Here is a 25,482-nt window from a genome sequence, read left to right on the forward strand (position 1 = left end):
ACTGACGTCAGTTCGATGGCTTTTTTCAAAACCGACCGTTTTTATAGTTTTAAAGTATTTTTCTATAGGCCTATATACTTTTTTTAAAAGAAAGATAGATTTTTGTCAATCTCGATAAACTGCTGGGCCTACTGAACCCATAGGCCTACCTCTTCCACAGATACTGGTCAGGGAAGCACAGTGCATTACTTGTCTCTGAAAACCCTTGGGGCTGGTGGGATAAACGGTCTTTGGTAGGCCTACCTGTGCACCTTCATCCACAGGGTTGTCGAAAAACGGATATGTCATAATTGCTTGTAACTTGTCTAGACGCACTGCTTAGGCCTTATCTCATGTCAATTAACCAATGGCTTTTGAAAACAGTTAAAGTTGCATGATTTCTTAATTAACTTGTTTATTTAAATTAATACGTTCTTTGGAGATAAAGCAAACATTGTGAGAAAGAAAGTCTGCACTTTGCCTATGTTTCCGAACACGGACAAAACAAAGACACTCGACGGAACAGTCTTTTAAGATTATGTTTCCGCCTGTTTGAAATTCTTTGAAACACAGCTAAATTCAGGCCGACTTTTAGGCTGACACGGAATAGGCTTGTAAGAGGTATAAGTTACCCTTTTTACTTAGCTAGGACTATAATAGGTCTACTTAATGGAACGGAACTCTCACTGAAATAAGCGAGACTTATCGAAATAAGTCTGTCTTTTCCTTAATCTACGTTGATGGAATACCCCCCAGTTCTGTACGTGATGCATCAGGGCGAGCATTTCAAACGATTACATTCTCCAAACAAATCGTTCCTGAGCAACGAGTCACTTCCGTTGTTAATACCAAGAATAATGGCGGAGAAACGTCGACCTGGTGTCCCTGCAGCAATGTCAGAAACCAAATCGACTAAAACGGACAGCGAAAAGGAGTTTCTCTCGCAGGTGGGGGTGGGAGAATTGCTTCGAGGCGCTCTGCTTAAGATGGTTGAAGCTAGATCGGATGACCCTATCGGGGTCTTAGCCGATCACTTCTGTAATGTAGCATCCGAGTCAGAGAACGGCACAGCGGGATACAGCGACGGAGAGCAAAGTATCACACTAACCGCCGGCGTTCAAGAACAGCAACATCTCAACAAAGCACTGTGGCACTTGAAACTAGCTCATCACTCCCAGAGGTAGGAATACCTTGCAAATGGTCCCTCCCAGGGCGTAGGTTTGCTTTGAAAGTCGGTAGGAACACAAGGATCATTCAACTGTGTAGGAGGAAGTAACCACTGTTATTATATGGTTAGGCAAATGTTGTAAACAATCGCAGTAAGGATCTGACGGGGACAACAAGAAAAGCCACAGTATCAAGGTCTTGGTTGTATTCATTTTCTCTGTTTGATCAAACTGTGATACTGTGGCTATTCTTGACAACTTTTTCATATTGCTCACAACATTCCATGGCAGATAATTTGTTACACAGAACTTTATTATATTAAATAAGCCTGAAAATATTGTAAAAATTAATAACATAACTACTAACACTGGTTGGACTGTTCAGCTCTGTTTCAGACTGATACCTCCGGTTCAGGCTGGTCCTCATCCTTAACACGTGCCTTTTTCAGTCGCGGAAAATACAGCCGTCTTCTCTGCACCAAATAGGCCACGCTTCCAGGGATGATCTCGTTTTCATGGAGACAGACGCGGTGTGCACGGAGGGGAGGGGTTGTGTGTGTGTGTGTGTATAGAGACTGGGGGGAGAGCAGGGAAAAGAAATGCAGCTGAACGAATACGCTGCGTGTTTTAAATGGCGTAAATAAATAAATAACGAAACGCAATATGTGGCGGCCGGTGTTGATTCTGTGGCGCACCACCACAAATTATGTGGGGAAAAACTGGGAACAAAATGCTAAACCTAAATTAGCTTGTTGTTTATTTGCGTGTTTATCTATTCTAAATTATTGCGCTGGCTACATAGTATATGAGCCTGTACAAAGTGTCTGAAATAAGTAACCATAACAACAGGGATGGCGTCAAAGCCTCCATTTCCAATTTTGAAAGACTTTAACAAGCTAACTTGTATTTACAACAATGACTGACTTGAATATTTATTTTAACCTATTTGAAAAATGTGACTTTTCTGAATTTACTGTGTCAGTGTCACGTACAATGTTTCCTCTAGGATTTTTTTCAGCAGTGGGGGCAGGTCTGTCCGAACCACTCCCCCCCAGCCGAAACAATGTTCTAACCCTATATTTCGGAGCAGGTTAATGTAATAGTCTAATAGCTAATGTAATATTGGACATATTTTCGTCCTATTTCCCCTAAAGCAATAAGGTTAAGCTACTTTAAGAGACCTTCCATTCATTATGTTCTAAATGGCATAAATGCTGCCAATTAATAATTGACGTAACAACTTACTGTAAATGGTCAGTATAGACCAATTATTTGTTTGTAAACATTCGGGATGCGCGCGCAGCATGGTGACAGAAAACCGGGAAAGGATAGCCTTTATAACGGCTAGATAATTTGACGGATTATACAAATAGTTCGATTTAAAAAGGTCAAGGACAGCCTTTAACCCTTGTGTTATCTTCGGGTCATTCTGACCCATCAGTCATTGTGACCCACCGTCGTATTGCGACAAATTTACCTCATACAAAAACAAAGTGAAGCATTTTCTTTTAACTGTCGGGCTGTGTCAGACCCCCCACATTGGAATGGTTAAAAGAAAATTATTTTTATTTGTTTTTGTATTGGGTAAAATTGGGTAAACACAACGATGGTTCGTTATGAACCTTTGGGTCATGTGACCCGAAGGCAGCACGAGGGTTAAGAGAGAAAGCGATTCCCCATTGATCTGTCACATCAGAATTTTGATTTGGGGCACGAAAGTCTTGAAATTTGAGTGAGAATGTCGCCCGGTAGATAGCATAGTAGGCGGCAGCCATGTCTTCACGTCATGTCACAAAGTTCATAATTTTACAGTTTTACAGTCAAATCTACACCAAAAAAGTCTTTTTGCACCTAAAATACAAACGTAAGCAAAGGCAGCAATCGCTATCGAATCAACAGACGTGCAATTTACTGTAGCTAGCAGGGGAAGAATACAAACAACGAAAATCACCAGTTAACTTAATTTAAATTAGCAAAAACTATAGACTAATACAATAACAGGCTTAAATGAACTGACAACATAAGTTCCATCCATCATCTGCCGCTTTTCCGGGGGTCGGGTCGCGGGGGCAGCAACCTAAGCAGGGAGGCCCAGACTTCCCTCTCCCCGGCCACTTCCACCAACTCTTCCTGGGGGACCCCGAGGCGTTCCCAGGCCAGCCGAGAGACATAGTCCCTGCAGCGTGTCCTTGGTCTTCCCCGGGGCCTCTTCCCAGTGGGACGTGCCCAGAACACCTCACCAGGGAGGCGTCCAGCAGGCATCCTTATCAGATGCCCGAGCCACCTCAACTGGCCCCTCTCGACGCGGAGGAGCAGCGGTTCTCCTCTGAGCCCCTCCCGGATGACCGAGCTTCTCACCCTATCTCTAAGGGAGAGCCCGGACACCCTGCGGAGAAAACTCATTTTGGCCGCTTGTATTCGCGATCTCGTTCTTTCGGTCACTACCCACAGTTCGTGACCATAGGTGAGGGTAGGAATGTAGATCGACTGGTAAATAGAGAGCTTCGCCTTTCGAATCAGCTCCTTCTTCACCACGACGGACCGAAGCAGAGCCCGCATCACTGCGGACGCCGCACCGATCCGCCTGTCGATCTCACGCTCCATTCTTCCCTCACTCGTGAACAAGACCCCGAGATACTTGAACTCCTCCGCTTGGGTCAAGATCTCCTCCCCGACCCGGAGATTTGCACTCCACCCTTTTCCGGTCGATAACCATGGCCTCAAATTTGGAGGTGCTGATTCCCCTCCCAGCCGCTTCGCATTCGGTTGCGAACCTCTCCAGTGAGAGCTGAAGGTCACGGCCCGATGAAGCCATCAGGACCACATCATCCGCAAAAAGCAGCGACCCGATCCTGAGGCCACCAAACCGGACCCCCTGAATGCCCTGGCTGCGCCTATAAATTCTGTCCATGTAAGTTATGAACAGAATCGGTGACAAAGGGCAGCCCTGGCGAAGTCCAACCCTCACCGGGAACAAGTACGACTTACTGCCGGCAATGTGGACCAAACTCTGGCACCGGTCGTACAGGGACCAGACAGCCCCGATCAGGGAATCCGGTACCCCGTACTCCCGGAGCACCCCCCACATGAGCCCCCAAGGGACACGGTCGAACGCCTTTTCCAAATCCACAAAACATGTGTAGACTGGTTGGGCGAACTCCCATGCACCCTCCAGGACCCTGCCGAGGGTGTAGAGCTGGTCCACAGTTCCACGGCCAGGACGAAAACCACATTGCTCCTCCTGAATCCGAGGTTCGACAATCCGACGGACCCTCCTCTCCAGAACCCCTGAATAGACTTTCCCAGGGAGGCTGAGGAGTGTGATCCCCCTAAAGTTGGAGCACACCCTCCGGGTCCCCCTTTTTAAAGAGGGGAACCACCACCCCGGTCTGGCAGAGTTGTGTCAACCAAGACAGCCCTACAACATCCAGAGCCTTAAGGAACTCCGGGCGGACCTCATCCACCCCAGGGGCCCTGCCACCGCGGAGCTTTTCAACCACCTCTGCGACCTCAGCCCCAGAGATAGAAGGGCCCCCCCAATGTCCCCAGACTCTGCTTCCACGTCGGAAAGCGTGTTGGTGGGATTAAGGTGGTCTTCAAAGTATTCCTTCCACCGGTCCAAGACGTCCCCCATCGAGGTCAGCAGTGCACCATCCCCACCATATACAGCGTTGACAGTGCACTGCTTCCCCCTCCTGAGTCCCCGGATGGTGGTCCAGAACCTTTTCGAAGCCGTTCGGAAGTCATTCTCCATGGCCTCGCCGAACTCCTCCCACGCCCGGGTTTTTGCCTCCGCGACCACCAAAGCCACATTCCGCTTGGCCTGCCGGTACACATCAGCTGCCTCTGGAGTCCTACAAGCCAATAAAGTCCGATAGGCCTCCTTCTTCAGCTTGACGGCTTCCCTCACCTCCGGCGTCCACCACTGGGTCCGAGGGTTACCGCCGCGACATGCACCGACCACCTTGCGTCCGCAGCTCCGGTCAGCCACCTCAACAATGGAGGCCCGGAACATGGCCCATTCGGACTCAATGTCCCCGCCCCCCCCCCCCCCCCCCCCCGAGACATGATCGAAGTTCTCCCAGAGGTGGGAGTTGAAGCTTTTTCTGACAGGGGATTCTGCCAGCCGTTCCCAGCAGGCCCTCACATTACGTTTGGGCCTGCCGGGCCTGATCGGCGTCTTCCCCCACCATCGTAGCCAACTCACCACTAGGTGGTGATCAGTTGACAGCTCCGCCCCTCTCCTCACCCGAGTGTCCAAGACAAAGTCTATCGTCGAACTGAGACCTCGGGTGTCCTGGTGCCAAGTGCACATATGGACACCCTTATGCTTGAACATGGTGTTCGTTATGGACAAGCCGTGTCTAGCACAGAAGTACAACAACAAAACACCGCTCGGGTTCAGATCGGGGGGGCCGTTCCTCCCAATCACGCCCCTCCAGGTCTCACTGTCATTGTCCACATGAGCATTGAAGACCCCCAGGAGGACGAGGGCATCTCCGGGAGGACCGCTTTCCAGCACCCCTCCCAGAGACTCCAAAAAGGTTGGGTACTCTGCGCTGCCGTTTGGTGCGTAAGCACAAACAACAGTGAGGACCCGTCCCCCCACCCAAGGCGGAGGGAGGCTACCCTCTCGTCCACAGGGGCGAACCCCAACGTACAGGCGCCGAACCGAGGGGAAACAAGTATTCCCACCCCAGCTCGACGCCTCTCACCGAGGGCAACTCCAGAGTGGAAGAGAGTCCAGCCCCTCTCAAGGAGACTGGTTCCGGAGCCGATGCTGTGCGTTGAGGCGAGGCCGACTATAACTAGCCGGAACTTCTCTACCTCGCGCACCAGCTCTGGCTCCTTTCCCGCCAGCGAGGTGACGTTCCACGTCCCTAGAGCTAGCTTCTGCAGCCGAGGATCCCGCCAAGGCCGCCACCCGTCTCACACTGCACCCGACCCCCATGACCCCTCCTGCGGATGGTGAGCCCACTGGAAGGGGGTCCCACGTTGTCTCTTCGGGCTGTGCCCACCAGGCGCTCGCCATCGAGCCCCACCCCCGGGCCTGGCTCCAGGGGGGGGGCCCCGGTGACCCGCTTCCGGGCAAGAGCAACTGAGAACCATTGTTTGTTTTCTTCATGGTAGGTTTTTGAGCCACGCTTTGTCTGGTCCTTCGCCTGGAACCTGCTTGCCTTGGGTGACCCTACCAGGGGCATAAAGCCCCCGACAACATAGCTTCCAGGATCACTAGGACACGCAAACCCCTCCACCGCGGTAAGGTGGTGACTCAGGGAGGGGTACAACATAAGTTATACGACTTAAAGTTCTCAAGGACGCACACACGCAATCTCAACTGCGGTGTGAAGCGCGTTCCTGCTATTCTCCGACACGAACTCTAACAATCACTGCTGATAGACGTCCTAAAATTTTGTACAGCCCTATTTATGATTAGCCTGGTCCTAACCAGACCCTCGTACATTTCATTTGTACAGAGGGTCTGGGATCGCTCCATTGACAAGCGTTAACTTCCTTGAAGGCGGGTACTCTGTGGAAGTTTAAAACTATTGGATCTGCCCAGAGCCACTCTGATCTGCCATAACCCATCGCTAGCGTTCGCCTTAGCCAACTCCTTCACCACGGAGCTAGCTGCCGTAGCTGGAAAATTAAACTTTTCCCGAACCCTGTGGGGAGGAGGGCCATTTGGTATTCACCTCGCTAGTCAATCTACTTCAGACAGGCTGCGGCCAGTTGCAGCAACTCTACACATCGCCGATTATTTACTTCTTAAAAATCTTGATTTTATTTCGGGACAATGACATGGCTCGATAGCTGGCTAGTCTTGTTGTTAAACATACTGTCAAATTATAATTACTGTTTGGAGAAAATGTAAACTTTGATGCGGTCCTCTCACATCCGTTTGCTATTCAACTCGCTCCACAGGCTGCGGCTGTACTGTAGCCTAGTACTAGTATATGGCCGATACTTTGTTCCGGAATATCTTGATATTTATTTTGGGACAGTGACATGGCTGGTTAGCTAGGAAATCTTCTTGTCAAACATACTGTAAAATTATATTTACTGTTTGTCAACCGTACACAATGTTATTGCCTTTGAATCTTGCTAGCATAACATTAGCTTTCGGGCTAATAGCTCAGCCAAAGGAAAGCCGGTGTTGGTTCTACTGTATGAGCTGAGCGGACTATATCAGAGTTGGCCAACGTTAAAAAACGTTAGATTTCTATTGCAAAACGCCTGAAAACATAAATTGATGTTCGTAAAAAAAAATCGTTGGAAAGTGACCATGGTATAAGCGGAATAATGCCCTTCGAGGTGTCCAATATCACCTGATAATGGTTTACGCCTCCGCATCGTCCATTATCAGGTGATATTGTACACCTCGTCGGGCATTATCCCTTACCAATATGTTACTATTATAATGATGATGAGTGTTGCTTTACTTTTACTAGCTTACTGTTATTGTTAATGCCATCATTGTGGTGTTAACTGACATAACGTTGCATAACCATAACAATATTTTGGTTATCAGACATGATTTATTGATCTTTGTCTTTGCTCCAGAAGAACATGTCAACAATCTATAATGACGCCTTAACATGCCACAATATCACTAATTTTATTAGGCTATAATTACATTTGTCATGCCATGAACGTAATAACATGGAGTTATGACGTTCATTACAAAATTGTTACATCTGCTTTAAGATAACGGAAATAAACTCAATAAACAACCGTCATGTATGTGTGCAACCATTTGTAAAACTGGCTATAGCAGGGCAGGCAACTGTAGATTATCAAGCCCTTTTTCCTTGTGCTCATTCAGCTCAAGTAAATCAGCGATTGGCTAATGTTCCATTTTGTGCTCGTGCCCTGTTCGTACCCGCAAACACAGTTCCAGGCAACTTCTCTTGACGTAAGCAAATAAATGGGGTGCTAGTTTACCCATTTCGGATTGGTTTCAAATTTAGAAAAAATCAGGAAAAATTATTCTATGAAAAAGCTAGTAGTATTAGCCAGGTTGGAGAATAGAACAAAAATTGGGGGAGATAGTTTTGGATATGTTAATAGAATAAAATCGACCGGACGAGTCGGGTACCTAATCATAAATGCAATACCACCAACATCCACCGGGGCCGTTGCCTTAAGCTGAGGGATGGTGGTCTGGGAACACTAGGGTACGCTGAAGCCGTGTACCATTATGTGTACCATCCGGTCCGGACCAACTGCTGTGTTTTGTCGCATGGTCGTACCATGGTCAAAGTTCCTTTCGCGTGGTCCGGACCGTTAGTGAGTGTTTTTTGTTTGAATCCAATCCGTGTTGGCAGTGCTGTTAGCTGAATAAATGTCAGAGAACATAAACCTTTGTCTATATTTACAATTAGTCATTTAGCAGACGCTCTTATCCAGAACGACTTAAGGCCGATTTATACTTCTCAGTTTTTATGTAGACGGACACAGGGAACGCCCTCTCCGACGAGGAATTCCCTCTCCGAGCCCCTCGGAGAGCTCTACGTGCACCTCCTGATTTTCCTGACTATCCGCCTGTCCGTCCATCATTTTACGGATACCCTTTGGCTGTGATTGGTCCGTATTAAGAACCGCTTGCGTCGGGGGCGGGGTTGCCGTGATGGCCGTGATAAACAGGACGAACAGAATCCTTTGACCGCCATTGCTGTAAGTTTTTACAATTCATATTTAAGCTAAACAGTACATGTAAATCAGCATCTGAATTAAAACGTGACGAGAAATGGGCAGTGTAGTTGCTGAAAATGTGCGTATTTTATTGATGAAACGGCTAATTTGTACATTTGCTCCGACTTCTCGATAACCTAGGTAAATAAACACTCGTTGACGACTTACAAAAAACCGTTGCGCCACCTACTCTTCTGGCGGTGAATTGTTTTCAGCACCCACAGCCTTCGGAGTACTATAAATTCAATCAATCCGTCCGACTCCGTCTGTCCGTAACGGAGTCGGAGAAGTATAATTCGGCCTTTACAGTAAGTACAGGGACATTCCCCCAGACACAAGTAGGGTGAGGTGCCTTGCCCAAGGACACAACGTCATTTGCACGGCTGGGAATTGAACCAGCAATCTTCTGATTTAATAGCCCAATTCCCTAAAAGCCATCTGACCCCCTATATTGTTATTGATGCATAGTTATTTTTTTGGCCGTTGGTAGCCTACTGTTATATTGTTGTTATGTTAATAATGATTTTTTTGTTGTTGACGGAGACAAATAAACACCACAGATTCTAACATTGTCTTTGAATTATATTGTTATAATTAGGGCTGAACGATTATTTTCATTTTGATTTTGTAATCGCAAATGCTGTGATTTTAGAATCAGAATCAGTTTTATTCGCCATGAAAGTTTGCACAGACAAGGAATTTACTTTGGCAGGAAGGTGCCTACCGAGGCAGCCATAATCGGCGCCAACTAGAAAGTTTCAGCATAACATGAGGAGAGGGGAGGGAAGAGAAAGGGCAACCCCCAGACTATGCTCCCAGAGGAGTACAGTGTGGGAACAGGCAAAAAACACCTCAGCACATAAGCACATAGGTTGTACAACATTACAGAAACACATGACTTGCAATGGGGAGGGGGGGGGGGTAGACAAGCAGCATCTGGACCTGCAGCCATAGTAGGCGCTGGTCACAGACCCACCAGCCACCCTGGGGGAACAAGCAGGCGAAGGGGTGGGGGGGGGTGATGGCATATCTGTAGTAGGTGAAAGTTAGTGTATGAGTATGCCTGGGGGTTGTTCACCTTCGCCTAGGCCACAATCAGTCAGATTCTCAGTCCGCAGATATTATTGCCATGGAGACATCCTTGGTCATGACCCAAGACAGAGACGCAATCCACAGGTGTCTGTGGGAGGGGGAAGGGAAGAGACTGCAGAGAGTCTCACTGCAGCACTCTCCAGGGGAGTTGTTGTTCCAGCAACGGCCTTGGCCAAGGCCTGAGCTGGATTACGGGGCCGAATGCAGATAAGATTGGGGTTGTTGTTTGGTCGAGTAGGCGCCTTCAATTTCCCTGTCTACACATCGTTAGGGCCTCCAAGTCGGTCCACTTTCCTTTGCAGAGCCGCTAACTACTCCATGATGTTGTCTGATGTCATGATGTTGTCTGTTGTCATGATGTCTGAGCACCACCAGCTCTGCCCACCGCATCAATCATGTCGGGCAGCCTTACGGGGCTTTTGACAGCTGCAGCCGTTTCAACAATTTTCCGATAAAACAGGGTACTGCCCAATCCAATCAGCAGAAAGCCTGTAATCATGGTGTCTTCAACGTCCTCCACGGAAAGCGCCGCTAGGCACACGACACGCCACTTGTCCCACGCGTCCATAGAGTAGCCAGCAGCGAACGTCCCGTCAGGGCAGTTAGGTTCCCCCGAACCCAAGCTTCTCGCCGAGTAGATGGTGTCAATTGCATTTAGAGACCAGCTAATCAATTCCATGCTTCTTGCTTCGGAGAGTGATGCGGAGAGAGTCTCTCGTATACAGGACAAGACAAGACAATAAGATAGAAGCCAAGCAGGGAAGGTCAGGGGTAGGGGAGGGAGAGAAAAATGTGACCGCCTTCGTTGAGAGCCAAAGAGTAGTAATTGAGCGGTTTACTTTGGTCATGTGACACGCTAGCCTGGGTGCCAGCCGAACTTAGCCCCGCCCACAACATTTTTGGTCGGGAAGTTCGGTCTGGGGTTGCTCTGTTGGGGAAAAACTATGCCCGAACAAGAGCTGTTTGTACCAATCAAATTGTCAGGGCGGGCTTTATATGATGATGGACAGATTATCAACAGTAACGTAATCAACCACGTCACCAAAGAGCGCTTGGGTTGAATTCGTTTTCAACAAACATGGCTGCCGCTGGAGAGCTGAGATGTGTAGATTCTGCCATCGAGTCTGTTTTAGAAGACATCGACAGCGCATTAATTTTGAAAGAGGAACAGAGAAACGCAATCAAGGCATTAGTCAATCGAAAATGTTTTTGCCGTCCTTCCTACGGGATTCGTCACATACTACCAGGGATGGAAATTAGCACCCGCCACCAGCCAAATGCGGGTGATATTTGTGTTGTGTCGCTTCACCTACCGGCCACCGTGGCGGGTAAATACAATTATTACACGGCTGTTCTTAATGCTGTAGAATGCCCCATTCACTTGAATGGGGCTTCCCAACGTTCTGCGGTCAATTATTTTTCGATTACAGACCGTTGCTATAACTGACCGCTGTCAAGAGAAGTGGCCTTTTTGCCTCGGATACACGTCTTTCGTAGCACTCCGCAAGTAGTCCGGTAACTTTTCAACTCCAGAATACTCCGTTGCTTAGCGACGTCAGCTGATTTGAAGCCTAAAGAATGTTTAACGTCTATGAAGTTCAACGTCTTTGGAGAACTATTTCTCTGCTGATCAACACTACGAATGGTAACATATAAATTGTAATAAGACACACTGTGTTACGTTTTTTTTTTGTCAAGTAGCCGTGTAATAAGCGGGATAATGTATAGAACGCCGTTGTCATTATCGGGAAAATAAGCCCCTTCAGGGCGAACAGCACCCCGACGCGAAGAAGAACGCTCAGGAAAGCACCTCTGAAACTTCAGAATCTGATTCTGATGAGCATGGCCACATGGCCAATACAAACCAGCAAAGATTCTCATAATTGTTCAATTAAATAAAGCAACCATTATTTTAAATGAACGCTGGAACTGGGAAAGTCCCAGACAGCACTCCATACTACGATGTGTTGTCATGATCTCATGAGTTATTTAAATCACTTCACGAAACTCAGACAATCAAAGTAAAAGTTTACAATGCATGTTAGGAGAGAAACAGCGAGAGAAGCAAAAGCTGAAGTGAAAAAGTTGTAGAAAGACTTGCGCAAAAGTCGATACAGATCGATACAGCCACACCTTGTATTTCTCACTCTGAGAAGTAAAGGATAACTTGTCCCGCTATATAAAAGGAATGGACGAGGCGCAGGCATACGGAGGGAAGTTTTCTGACGAGTTGATAGCTGTCTTGAATTATACAGACTTAAATGCCATCTACCACTCTATCTGATACATCAATAGTTGAATTGTTGACACACATTAGTGTTGTATGCCAGGCTAGATATTACTTTTATGAAAATATATGCGCTAGTGATTTGAACCACCCCATGCATGCCATTTTTCATGTTTCCTTACAGATCTGCCTTCAGCAATAATGTACGTGTGGCATATGACCTACTGACCCAGACGGGCCCCCAGAGATATAGAGAACAGCTCTCTGGAGGCCGTAGTTCCAACAGGCCAACCGGTGGCGGTGTGCGAGGGGGCCTCTACACCCAGACTCTTCAATGCCTGTGCAGCGAAGGTGGGGTCCCTGCCTCCACCTCTGCCCCGCTGCTAAGGCGCCTGCACTGCCAGAACCATGAAGCAGTACCTTACGATGTGTTCGGGCATGGCGTGTTGACGTGTGCTGTGTTCTCTGACTACATATGGCGTGTTCAGCGGTTGTACGCAGAGGTTTGTGGCCCAGCCGAGGGGCCTGCAGGCCGGGCCCTGTGTCTGGCTGTGCTGGGGACCTTACAGGAAGCCCTGGAGACCTCCCAGGGATGTGACACCAATGCTAATGCTAAGCCAAAGGCTAAATCCTACCTGGAAGCTAATGCTAAGGCTAATCGCTATCTGGAGGCGAGTGCTAAGATCTCGCCCTGCAAGCTTGTGCAGGCCATGGCTGAGGCACACACAGCTGGAGAGGCATCAGGAATCAACATGGACGCCAAGGAGTTTGAGGATGCTGCAGCAGAGTTGTTCATCACTCGAGTCAGAGTTATATCATAAGTTAACTACTGTGTGCATTAGATTTGTACAACAAATTGTGTACATGTTCAGAATAACATACTTTCCTGAGTTATACTAAACTACATGAAAACGTTCAAGCGGCGGAAATATTTATTAAGATATTTTCAAAAACAAAATGTCTGTGTCTGTTAAATTAGTCTACCTCCATCACTTGTATAATTTATTTCAATGTGAATCATGTCACAAATAAACCAACCTGTGAAATACTTCCTGTGTTCTTGACCATTACAATGCTGATCATATAGGATTCTTCATTGATATATTGACTTCAGGGTGTATTCGCAAAGATGGTTAAAGGGATCAAAACCTGATCGGAACCTCTAAAACAAACGTGTTTCGGTCTTAGTTGATAACATAAATCGACAATGAAATTGTGAAATGGTCCATGGTCACCAGAATGTCTGCACACTGATATGATAGACGTATGACTGAATGGCTGTTGATATGCAGAGTTTTTACATAAGACTGTACAGTGAGGCTCCTCATGTTGCTCATTCTTATCTCATGCTGCTCATTCTTATTCTTACTCTTATTTTTATAGATATTTTATATTTAAATTGTTTTATTCTTAGATTGTTTAGTTCTTAGGAATAGTTTAACTTCTGTACCTTTACTTAATTTAAGATTCGTATATGTTTAGTGTTTGCACCTCCCTGCCACAGTAAATTCTGTGTTTGTATAACATACATGGCGAATAAACCGAATTCTGATTCTCATAGTACGCATTTACAATAGGAATGCACTGTCCAGACTCTTGGGAGACAGTAAGAAGGAAACATGTATAAACTGCATTTACATGAGTTATGACGTTATCACCTGTTGGTCTGTTCTACTACACCCATGGGCTGTACTTTGCTTGACCTTGTAAGGAAACGGTCTGTGAATCATATATCTGTACTGTCCATCCATTATATAAAGGACCTCTGTGAGACATGTTCTTCACTCATGCTGACCACTATGTCGTGAGGAAGTCACATGATCCGAGCTCGTCTAATAAACAAAGTCAACTATCTTCCATTGTCGTGCAACTCATTCCACCTCCGACTGACAGATTTCATCCTATCAATTGGCGTCACAAAACAGCATACCAGCAGCAAGACAGACCGACAGGTGAGCAGACTTTAATTGTCATTATTGAAGGATCATATCGACTTCTGCTTACCTGATAATAATAAGACTTTATTTATATAGCACATTTCATACAAGAATTGCAGCTCAATGTGCTTTACATAAAATCAATAAAAACAATAATACAAGTGATAAAAGTAATACAAATAAATTAAAAATTAAAATGTAACTCACAAAGTACAAGCCGCAGTATTTGCAGTCTCTCGAATCCGTCTTAGACTCGAGCTGCCTTTGCAGTTTCCAAAACATGTAACAACCCAGACCAGCCGAGGGTGTAAGGGAAAAACTTGACCGGGGCGCAAAATGTGCTATGACCGCCACTGCGCCGAGTGGTAACATATAAAGAGAACAGGAAAAAACAATGTATGGTATGGTAAGCAATGTATGGTAACAAAAGAGGCTCCAAGCTATTGTACACAATTATTGTGGTATTGACATGTGCCATAATGTTTTGTGTTATGTCCCTTTGTTGTAAGATCCTTCAGCAATAACACAATTGTGGATCGTGATATGGAGGTCCCAGGCCCTTCAACTGCAGATTCCTCTGTGGCTCGATCAGCCCTTTGTTTGACTACTTCTTTACCAACAGGTTGTTACGGCTCCCACTCCTGCCTGTAGGGGGTTTGTGTTTTGTTTGTGTGTCTTGTCTGTAGGTGTTCCTGTGACAGTGCTGGTGATGACGTCGGAGTGCGCGCCCCATCGTCGAGATCTGGACCTGAAGCGGCTGTGTTTTATCGGGCCTAATTAGACACTGTCGTCATGCTTAAATGTGTTCTGTCTGGCGTAGGAAAAGAGGGGAGTTGCGCTGAGCGGCAGTTGTTTTGTCCAGATGTGTAAGAGGAGAAGGGAGATAGTGTAGAGACCCATGGGTATACTCCTCAACACGTAGATAACCGATGTTATGTACAGTAGTTTAGGAGCGGTTCCACCTGCACCCTTTGTAACTTAGAGTTTAGTGTAGTCAGGTTAGAATGGAAATGCTAGTAGGTTAGTTAGTGGTTTTCCAACAGGGCCTTTTCGGTCCTTAGCATAGTGCACTTTGTTTGTCTCATCGGGAATCGCTCATAGTCCCTTCTCCGTGTTTTTTTCTCATTCTGGTACGTCCCTTGTCTATTTGTCATTGTATGTCACTACGGCTTGCTGCGGTTTGACGATACCTTTTTGCATCTCTGTAATAATAAATGTACATTATTCCGTCCGTATGACCCCGCTGCATTGTTTGTGCCTGGGTACACCATTGACACTCCGCTGGTATAGTACTAATAGTCGAACATTGTTACCTTTAACATCGTACGTAACACAGGTAACAAAGCAAGACTATTGTGATATGGAGACACTAAAGCTTTCTTGGACCTGATCAACAGCTCACATATCATCAGGTCAGCTTTTTTTTATCCTTACATGAATCCAACATTTTCATATCCTGTTTGGAAATCAAACTGTTCATGATCAGTGAAGTATAATTACGCACATTCCATCCTTGTCTCACAAAAAGCATGGAAAACAGCAGATACCCCACTAGAAGCCATGCAGCTGTTTCTAGAAGAACTGAGGCAAGGAGGAGAAGACCAGCCACCTCTACTGCTGTCACTGGATGCCAGGGATAATGATGAGGAGCGGGAGAGTGCCCTTATTTATTCTTACAAAGAAATGTGTCAAAAGAGCCAATGGACAGCACCTTTCAACTGCCGCAATCTAGGTATTGTTTATTGTTTGACAGATGCAACACATTAATTAAACAATCTATATGTTAAAGTGCAATCAGCATTAATACGGTTTTGGTGGACTCCGGTGCCCTTGGAAATTATGATTAAGTTGTATCAATCGAATTTCTGTAATGCCCCCATAATAGTTGTACAGTAAATCCAGCAACTTCATATGAATTGTGAAAATTCCAAAACTATATGACTATTATTGCAGGGGATGCTGCGGATAAACAAATGCACATGTGTGTCTGTACCCTAATATTGTTTGTGCTAAACCAGGACTATGTGCCACCAAATTGATTTTGCCTACTGATGTAGTCTATATTTAGATTATGAATAGACACCTCACTGCAATGGCAGGTTTGGATTTTAAAAAGACTCGTACAACAAAATCAAACCCATTTTTGGAAAGGTGTTAGCTTAATTTATGTAAGTTTGACACATTTTAGCTGGTGGCACATAGTCCTGGTTTAGCACAAACAATATTTGTCTAAATTATGGGCAAGGACATCACCAACCCCCCCCCCCCCCCCCCCCCCTGGCTCCAAACTGATTGTAAATAGACCTATAAAACATTCTTCAATATCTAAAAATTGAAAGCAGCACAAACAAAAATAATTGCAGCACAAACGGAGTGGGGGTCCAACTTCACTCAGGTCTTGTAAAGCTGTGGAGCTGATGAGCTGAGCCAAGCCATACCCTCAACGGAGGAAGAACCTGAGTTTTGGTTTTCTTTAGTTTGATCGTTTTTGCCTGTTAATAAACACCCAAATAGACTTACCTTCGCCTGTGGTCTGCATTGTGCTTAATCAATTGTATGTAACACCCCGGACTAACTCAGTGTAGTCAAATCTGAAATTGTGTCACCGGTGATCAGTGGTGATGAACCTCGCCCTTCATCGCCTTCACGGCCGTGCTGGTCCTGGTCTGCCTAAGGCAGTGACAGGTAAGAGAGAGATTTTCCAAAGTTCAGTCCAGTCCAATCAATCAACTGGGCTATCAATCACTTATTAAATTGAACAATAAATCAACAAGCTATTTTGAGGATTTATTGAGTGACTGTCCTCTTCCAGGCAGCAGCTATGTCCAGTCATGCCTGATCCAGCCAGAGCAGCCTGGTGAAATGAAAGCCTAAAGCTGACTGGGAGTTTACCATCACATTAATATCCTCCTGTCCTGTTTTACACTGAGAACCCTCATTTTATAATTGTGCAATGACAGCTTATGGCTGTCGTTATCCTAACAGTGCTAATACTCGTACTTCATACTCTAAGCTCTCTACTGAACTATGACATCACAGAAAAGTTGTTCCTTTCTCTAAACTCCAGTTGTCAAGGGTCCTGTTCCATAAAACTAGTTTACCAAATAAGACAGGTTTATTTCAGTTAGTCGGACCAATTTTCAGATTATTCGGTTCCATACAGCAAATTCAACATAGTTCAATCAAATTTACTACGGCAATTTATGCTGGGAAACTAACGTGATCCCGGGGAGGCTAGCTATCAGGCTAAGCCTAAATTGTTTCCACTGACTTTCTGGCGTGCTGCCATATAATTAGGATTCCTCCGATAAGAGTAATACACCTTGCCTGGCTCTGTCCTCCTACGTACTTCCGCTCAATTTTCATTTTGCTTCTGTACTAGGTCTGGCCATGAGGTACGTAAATCAGATTTTTCAGGTTGATTTTCTACCAGCGAATCAGCGAACAGAGGGAGTGGCTGAGAACGATGACGTTGATGTCGTGCGCTAGTTTGTGTTGTAGTTCCGTAATGGCGGCGGAGAAAGATGCGAGCGAAGCCATTCTGTCCGTTGCGGAAACACTGCCGAATATCTATAAACTAAAGCCGGAGCAAGAACAAGTTTTGCTGAGTTTTGTAAGTGGCCATGATGTTGTGGCCCTCCTCCCCACGGGGTTCGGGAACAGTTTGATTTTGCAGCTACGGCAGCTAGCAGTAGTGGTGAAGGAATTGGCATACGCTAGCTATTGGTTATGGAAGATCAGAGTGGCTGGGCAGATCCAATAGTTTTAAACTTCAACAGAGTACCCGCCTACAAGGAAGTCAACGCTTGTCAATGAAGCGAGGCCAGACTCTCTGTACAATCCATACACACTCGATACTTTATTGGGAGATGTGCAATGGGAGGACAATACCCCAAGCCCCCACCCCTCGCCCCTCGGCTTGAAGCAACGGCCCCGGTGGATGTAGGTGGTATTCTTGTTAGACCGGCTCTTCCGGTCGTTTTTATTCTATTAACTCCAGTCAACATTTACAAAACTATCTCCCCCAATAATTTTTGTTCGATTCTCAAACCTGGCTCATACTACTAGCTTTTTCATAGAATTTTTTTTCCTGATTTTTGCAAAGTTTGAAACCAATCCGAAATGGGTAAACTAGCACCCCATGTATTTTCTTACGTCAATAAAAGTTGCCTGCAAATGTGCTCGCGGATACTAACAGGGCACGAGCACAAAAGTTCACATTGGCCGATAGCCGATTTACCTGGAGCTCAAAGAAATGTCTTGAGTTGCCTACTAATGATGGGAAGTTCGGATCATTTTACTGATTTGGTTCTTTGAATCTCGTTCAGTAAAATGAACGAATCTTTTTTCGAGTCATTCGTTCATTTCAACGGGGGGGGGGGGGCTATCCGTCCACTGCAAACACGTATAATATTCTCATGTAGGTTAGTGCATGACATGTGCACCAGCAGATACTATTTTAACCCTTGTGTTATCTTCGGGTCATTCTGACCCATCAGTCATTGTGACCCACCGTCGTATTGCGACAACTTTACCGCATACCAAAACAAAGTGAATCATTTTCTTTTAACCGTTGGGCTGTCTCAGACCCCCCACATTGCGATGGTTAAAAGAAAATTATTTTTATTTGTTTTTGTATTGGGTAAAATTGGGTAAACACAACGATGGTTCGTTATGAACCTTTGGGTCATGTGACCCGAAGGCAGCACGAGGGTTAAAAGAAATTCCTGAATTAAAATAATTCATCATGACAGTTTGTATGATTTGGTCATTTATTATCACACTAGCATTTAATTATCACGGCAAACAATTACACTGCACTAAACTGTAAGTGTAAATGTAAAGTGAAAATAACAAAACCAGTCAGTATGATGACTGGAGCGAATATCATTCACGTCTTACTAAAACAGCGGCCACGCGAAAGGGAATGAGGAAACGGTTTCCTCTACTAAAAAATACAATGCGGGTCACGTGAAAAAAGGATCCAAAGACTCGTAGAAAGACCGAGTCGGGAAATGAACGAATCGTTCGTTTCCTCCAGTACAGAGCCTATGCAGGTCACGTGAAAAATGATCCAAAGACTCGTAGAAAGACCGAGTCGGGAAATGAACGAATCGTTCGTTTCCTCTAGCTACCACTACAGAGCCTATGCAGGTCACGTGAAAAATGATCCAAAGACTTGTAGAAAGACCGAGTCGGGAAATGAACGAATCGTTCGTTTCCTCTAGCTACCACTACAGAGCCTATGCAGGTCATGTGAAAAATGATCCAAAGACTCGTAGAAAGACCGAGTCTGGAAATGAACGAATCGTTCCCTCTAGCGTTTCCTCTAGCTACCACTACAGAGCCTATGCAGGTCACGTGAAAAATGATCCAAATACTCATACCCGAAGACCGAGTCGGGAAATGAACGAATCATTTATGTTTACTTGGACGAGCCTATGCAACAGTCCCGATGCGCGGCCACGAGAAAATGAACAAATCACTCTTTGAGAGGACTCGTTACTCCCGAGTCCTTGTAAGGATTCGTTCAAAAACAAAATGAAATGTTGTTAATATAGTTTATTCCTGTTATTTTAAAACAGATTTCATTTTTCGTAAAAACGTTCATGACATGATGGCAAATATTATATTATGTTAAGCGTGAGCATAGATTGTTGACATGTCTATCTGGAGCAAAGACGAAGATTAATACTTTAACTGATAACTACAATAGTAAATGATATATATTTAAATAATATTAGTCTTTCCTTCAGAAGGTTTTGTTAACCCTTGTGTTCTCCTCGGGTCGTTCTGACCCATCAGTCATTGTGACCCACCGTCGTATTGCGACAACTTTACCGCATACAAAAACAAAGTGAAGCATTTTCTTTTAACCGTCGGGCTGTCTCAGACCCCCCACATTGCGAAGGTTAAAAGAAAAGTATTTTTATTTGGTTTTGTATTGGGTAAAATTGGGTAAACACAATGATGGTTCGTTATGAACCTTTGGGTCATGTGACCCGAAGGCAGCACGAGGGTTAAACACACTCATTATTCTTTTTTTGATCATGTCATCAAGCCAGACTGCTTTTGTGGGACAATGAAGGTCCTCAGTGACTCTGTTTCACCCCCACTTATATCTGATGGAAACGTCTTGTACAGTTAGGTCCATAAGTATTTGGACATTGACACAATTTTCATCATTTTGGCTCTGTATACCACCACAATGGATTTGAAATGAAACAATCAAGATGTGCTTTAAGTGCAGACTTTCAGCTTTAATATCAGGGTATTTACATCCAAATCAGGTGAACGGTGTAGGAATTACAACACATTTTATATGTGGCCCCCCCCTTTTTAAGGGACCAAAAATAATTGGACAAACTAACATAATCATAAATCTAATTGTCACTTTTAATACTTGGTTGCAAATCCTTTGCAGTCAATGACAGCCTGAAGTCTGGAACCCATAGACATCACCAGACGCTGGGTTTCGTCCCTGGTGATGCTCTGCCAGGCCTCTACTGCAACTGTCTTCAGTTCCTTCTTGTTCTTGGGGCATTTTCCCTTCAGTTTTGTCTTTAGCAAGTGAAATGCATGCTCAATTGGATTTAGGTCAGGTGATTGACTTGGCCATTGCAGAACATTCCACTTCTTTGCCTTAAAAAACTCTTTGGTTGCTTTTGCAGTATGCTTCGGGTCATTGTCCATCTGCACTGTGAAGCGCCGTCCTATGAGTTCTGAAGCATTTGGCTGAATATGAGCAGATAATATTGCCCAAAACACTTCAGAATTCATCCTACTGCTTTTATCAGCAGTCACATCATCGATAAATACAAGGGAACCAGTTCCATGGGCAGCCATACATGCCCACGCCATAACACTACCTCCACCATGCTTCACTGATGAGGTGGTATGCTTTGGATCATGAGCAGTTCCTTCCCTTCTCCATACTCTTCTCTTCCCATCATTCTGGTACAAGTTGATCTTGGTCTCATCTGTCCATAGGATGTTGTTCCAGAACTGTACAGGCTCTTTTAGATGTTTTTTGGCAAACTCTAATCTGGTCTTCCTGTTTTTGAGACTCACCAATGGTTTACATCTTGGGGTGAACCCTCTGTATTTACTCTGGTGAAGTCTTCTCTTAACCCTTGTGTTATCTTCGGGTCATTCTGACCCATCAGCCGTGTGACACACCGTCGTATTGCGACAAATTTACCTCATACAAAAACAAAGTGAAGCATTTTCTTTTAACCGTTGGGCTGTCTCAGACCCCCCACATTGCAAAGGTTAAAAGAAAATTATTTTTATTAGTTTTTGTATTGGGTAAAACTGGGTAAACACAATGATGGTTCGTTATGAACCTTTGGGTCATGTGACCCGAAAGCAGCACAAGGGTTAATTGTTGACTTTGACACAGATACGCCTACCTCCTGGAGAGTGTTCTTGATCTGGCCAACTGTTGTGAAGGGGTTTTTCTTCACCAGGGAAAGAATTCTTCTGTCATCCACCACAGTTGTTTTCCGTGGTCTTCCGGGTCTTTTGGTGTTGCTGAGCTCACCAGTGCGTTCTTTCTTTTTAAGATCTGATAAGGATGCCTCCTGGACGCCTCCCTGGTGAGGTGTTCTGGGCAGGTCCCACTGGGAAGAGGCCCCGGGGAAAACCCAGGACACGCTGGAGGGACTATGTCTCTCGGCTGGCCTGGGAACGCCTCGGGGTCCCCCAGGAAGAGCTGGTGGAAGTGGGAGAGGGAAGTCTGGGCCTCCCTGCTTAGGTTGCTGCCCCCGCGACCCGACCCCCGGAAAAGCGGCAGATGATGGATGGATGGTAATTCTAATGAACAAATACCAGAGAAATAATAATAATAACTTGTATTAGTATTGCACTATATATTTAACCCTTGTGCTGCCTTTGGGTCACATGACCCAAAGGTTCATAACGAACCATCGTTGTGTTCACCCAATTTTACCCAATACAAAAACAAATAAAAATAATTTTCTTTTAACCTTCGCAATGTGGGGGGTCTGAGACAGCCCAACGGTTAAAAGAAAATGCTTCACTTTGTTTTTGTATGCGGTAAAGTTGTCGCAATACGACGGTGGGTAACAATGACTGATGGGTTAGAATGACCCGAAGAGAACACAAGGGTTAAAGCAATCTCAGAGTGCTACAAGTTATGGATTAGTCTTGAGTTGAAGAGTACAGTAGGGCCTAGTGTATACTATAATGAGAGCGAGATACACAATGGCTATGTGGAGAGAGCGTGGGGATGGGGAAGGGTGAGAGAGATAGGCCTCTTTAGAATAATGGTGGACAATCTATGGTAACTAATCCTAACGAAAGTTAGGTTGAATCATTTGTAAACTAAATCAAACATAGACAAATTAAATCACAACATGTCACAAGTAAGAAATTTAGCAAAGTCGCAGTTACTTTTGTCATGTGAAGAAGGACGGTCAAAGTTCCGTTATCGTAGTCGAACGGATAGAACAAAGGAATCTTTTGTCAAAGTTCCTCGTTGTCCAGTGAGTTGCTGATTGAGAAGAATAGGTTAGACGTGTCGCGAACACTTCAGGTGAATCCTTACAAAAAAGCGGGCGTGACCATGCGTTGTAGGTTTTTATAATCCAAGAGAAAGGGGGGTATCCTTTTGAAGGTGAATTCCTTCATTGGTCAGTTACTCCAGTGGGCGTTTCCTTGAGATTCACATACCGGTGTGAAATGATTGGTAACTTTTGAGTTCAGTATTTCAAATGTTCATGGATTGCTTATACTTCAAAATATAACAATACAACATTCATAAATGGTTTTGTTAGTGTGATACAATTATTTGGATCTAAAAATTGACGAACGTAACTCTTCCTGAAGGGAAGTTAACACATCAACTACTGTCATTGAAATAGTGTCCATGAGCCAGGTAGTCCTTGGGAATGTTTATAAATCCAGGAAAAGTTAGTTTTTGTCCATTTTGACTCCATTGTCTGAACCATGTGGCCTACCTTTTGACCCCATGCTGGGCTAGAAGCTTCTCCTGAAGATAAGGAAAGGGGGAAAACCCTTTTCTCTTGTCGGGGGTAAGAGAGGGTGTGAATGGTAGCCTGGTTTTTCTGTGGCTCTGCGTTACAATGTATATTTGTTTGTGGGTCAGATGATGGCTCTGACTGTTTGGATCATTTTATTTTGTCTCTTCAAATCAAAACACTTAAAAGTGACCCCATGCTGGCTATTGATCCTGTTCTTTACGTAGCTAGTAGCCTACATTGTTATATGTAGTAGCCTACATTGTTATATGTAGTCCCATTTATAACACTGGGAATCTGAATTTAGTAAGATTGAAAAGTTTGTATCTGGATCAGGGTGATCCAATCCAATGTTGCTTTGGAAAAACCAGCACAAAAGTAAGATTGATTACTTGATCCTGGATAGCAAAACATGGGATTTCAATATCCAGATAATTCTTATCCAGATTGAACTTTTTGAACAACTGGGCCCAGGTTCCAAATGAGACCATTCTATATTTTGGTTGAAGATATTTAAATAATATGTTACATTCATTGTGTGGGTGTGTTATCTCAGTTTTAGTGGCATGTAAACCTTTCTTTCAGATCTGACCTAATCGCTACTGTTACACACCGTGGATGTGCACTCAGAACCGACCAAATGCTTTTTGACACTGAAATAAAGACAAATCATTGAAATTTAATTTGGCCTTCTTCATTGCCTACAAATACAAATCCAACAATGAGTATTTTTATTGCCTACCGTATTTTACGGAAAATAATCCACGGCTTGTATTTGTACTATATTTTACAGTTTTCTTGTGCGGCTTATATTTCAAAGCGGCTTATAGTCCGGGTTTAGAACAAAAAAGTGGCTTTGTCTCAAGATCTCTACAGACCGTCCAACTAATTTAATTCTCAACACTTGAACGGGGACTTATTACTTGAAAGGAATCCTCATTCTGGGGGGGTGCGGCTTATACACGATGCGGCTTATTTTCCATAAAATACGGTATTGTTCCTACAATTAACATCACCTGTGACCATGCACCCTCCTGTAACGTGTTCCAGCAAATCTTTTTCAAGATTAGCCTTTATTCTTCTACCCTAAGTAGGCCTACACCATCTCTTGGTCCGTTTTGGCACTTTCTTCATGAGATGCAGTTTGTACGATTCATTGACTTGTAACTGGGAATACGTGAGATTACATTTAAAAAGTTCCACCTGCTAATGCACCTGCCATTAAATGAGTATCTCACTGTATACAGCATCCATGCTCTGTTCAACAGGATCAGAATGCGCAAATCGTTTTTCTATTCATTATTCTCATAATGTCAGTGTATAACTGACAATTCCACGCAAACGTCTCTTCGTCATATTAATCATCATCATCATCATCATCATGCTGTGATGAAAAGCATTCTGTTGGGGGTAACTGCTACTACAAGTTGAAATAGTTACCAACTGATATTTACTTTGTATCATGTCGAATATGATTAAAACCAAGGTGGCGTAAAGGCTACTATAGGAGCAAAGTCTAAACTTGCCTTCCTTGATCCTATGTATGGTGCAAAAGAAAAGTATTGTACACGGAGAAAACACTAGGCCAGAAGTTCTTAAAAAAACGTGCAAGTTTAATTGCCCCAAAGACTTGGATGGCGAAAACTTGAGAAAATAGGCTTTGCATTACTGAAGTGTAATTTCCTGACTATCTTAATACAACTAACAGCTTCTAAGACCTATAGAATTATACCCTTTATTAGTGATTTCAAACGGTAAAATAACCATTTATTTTCCCATGCTGCTTGCCTCAATTAACTTACCAGCCTTGTGGAACTTTCTAGAGCTTTACATCCTGCGGGCGTGGCCAGGCAGAACTGCGCAGGCACGCCACATGCATATAAAAACGTCTGACAGGACAAACATAAATTAAATATGTAAAATAATATACACCTTGTATATATCAAAGAAACAAATCCAATTACACGTAAACCTGTAATTGTTAAGAAACAAAATAACAGGCAATTTATCTAATTTCCATAAATGATACAAAACATTGAATTGGCTTTTACAGCTACAATCACGAGTTAATAGGCCCAAGAAAAATATGCCTTACCTGTTCGTAGTATGTTTTTATATTTAATATAACATTGAACATACTATTTTATTAAGTCCACCACTTTTTCACCTGTCATATTAACGGACAGTGGGTTTAAATGTTCAATATGGACTGGCTACTGCATTGAAATGTATGCATTGACTCGGCCAGCAATTGTCTCCAACGCCAATTGTCTCCTACGCTGCTACAGCCGTGTTGCTTTTTTCCGGAATATGTGCTCAGATTGACCATGAACACGTAATAAAACTTATATCTGAAGTGTGGTGAAGTAGGACAACGTTTTTTG

General features: G+C 44.5%; 1 protein-coding gene across 1 annotated transcript; it reads left to right on the forward strand.

The window, feature by feature from the left end:
* The first annotated feature begins 542 nt into the window (after positions 1-542).
* tpgs1 (tubulin polyglutamylase complex subunit 1) lies at positions 543-14,478 on the forward strand. The gene is made up of 2 exons (XM_062470272.1): positions 543-1,159; positions 12,344-14,478. The coding sequence occupies exons 1-2, from the start codon at positions 720-722 to the stop codon at positions 12,978-12,980; spliced, it is 1,077 nt and encodes a 358-aa protein (XP_062326256.1). The 5' UTR covers positions 543-719; the 3' UTR covers positions 12,981-14,478.
* Positions 14,479-25,482: the final 11,004 nt, after the last annotated feature.

The sequence above is a fragment of the Osmerus eperlanus genome, chromosome 9 (assembly GCF_963692335.1).
Source record: "Osmerus eperlanus chromosome 9, fOsmEpe2.1, whole genome shotgun sequence".
Lineage (NCBI taxonomy): Eukaryota > Metazoa > Chordata > Actinopteri > Osmeriformes > Osmeridae > Osmerus > Osmerus eperlanus.

Bases quoted from the DNA above. Each gene is read 5' to 3' on its own strand.
- tpgs1 (XM_062470272.1), top strand. From the start codon at position 720: ATGGAATACCCCCCAGTTCTGTACGTGATGCATCAGGGCGAGCATTTC. The intron at 1,160-12,343 runs GTAGGAATACCT...GTTTCCTTACAG, and splicing joins CTAGCTCATCACTCCCAGAG to ATCTGCCTTCAGCAATAATG.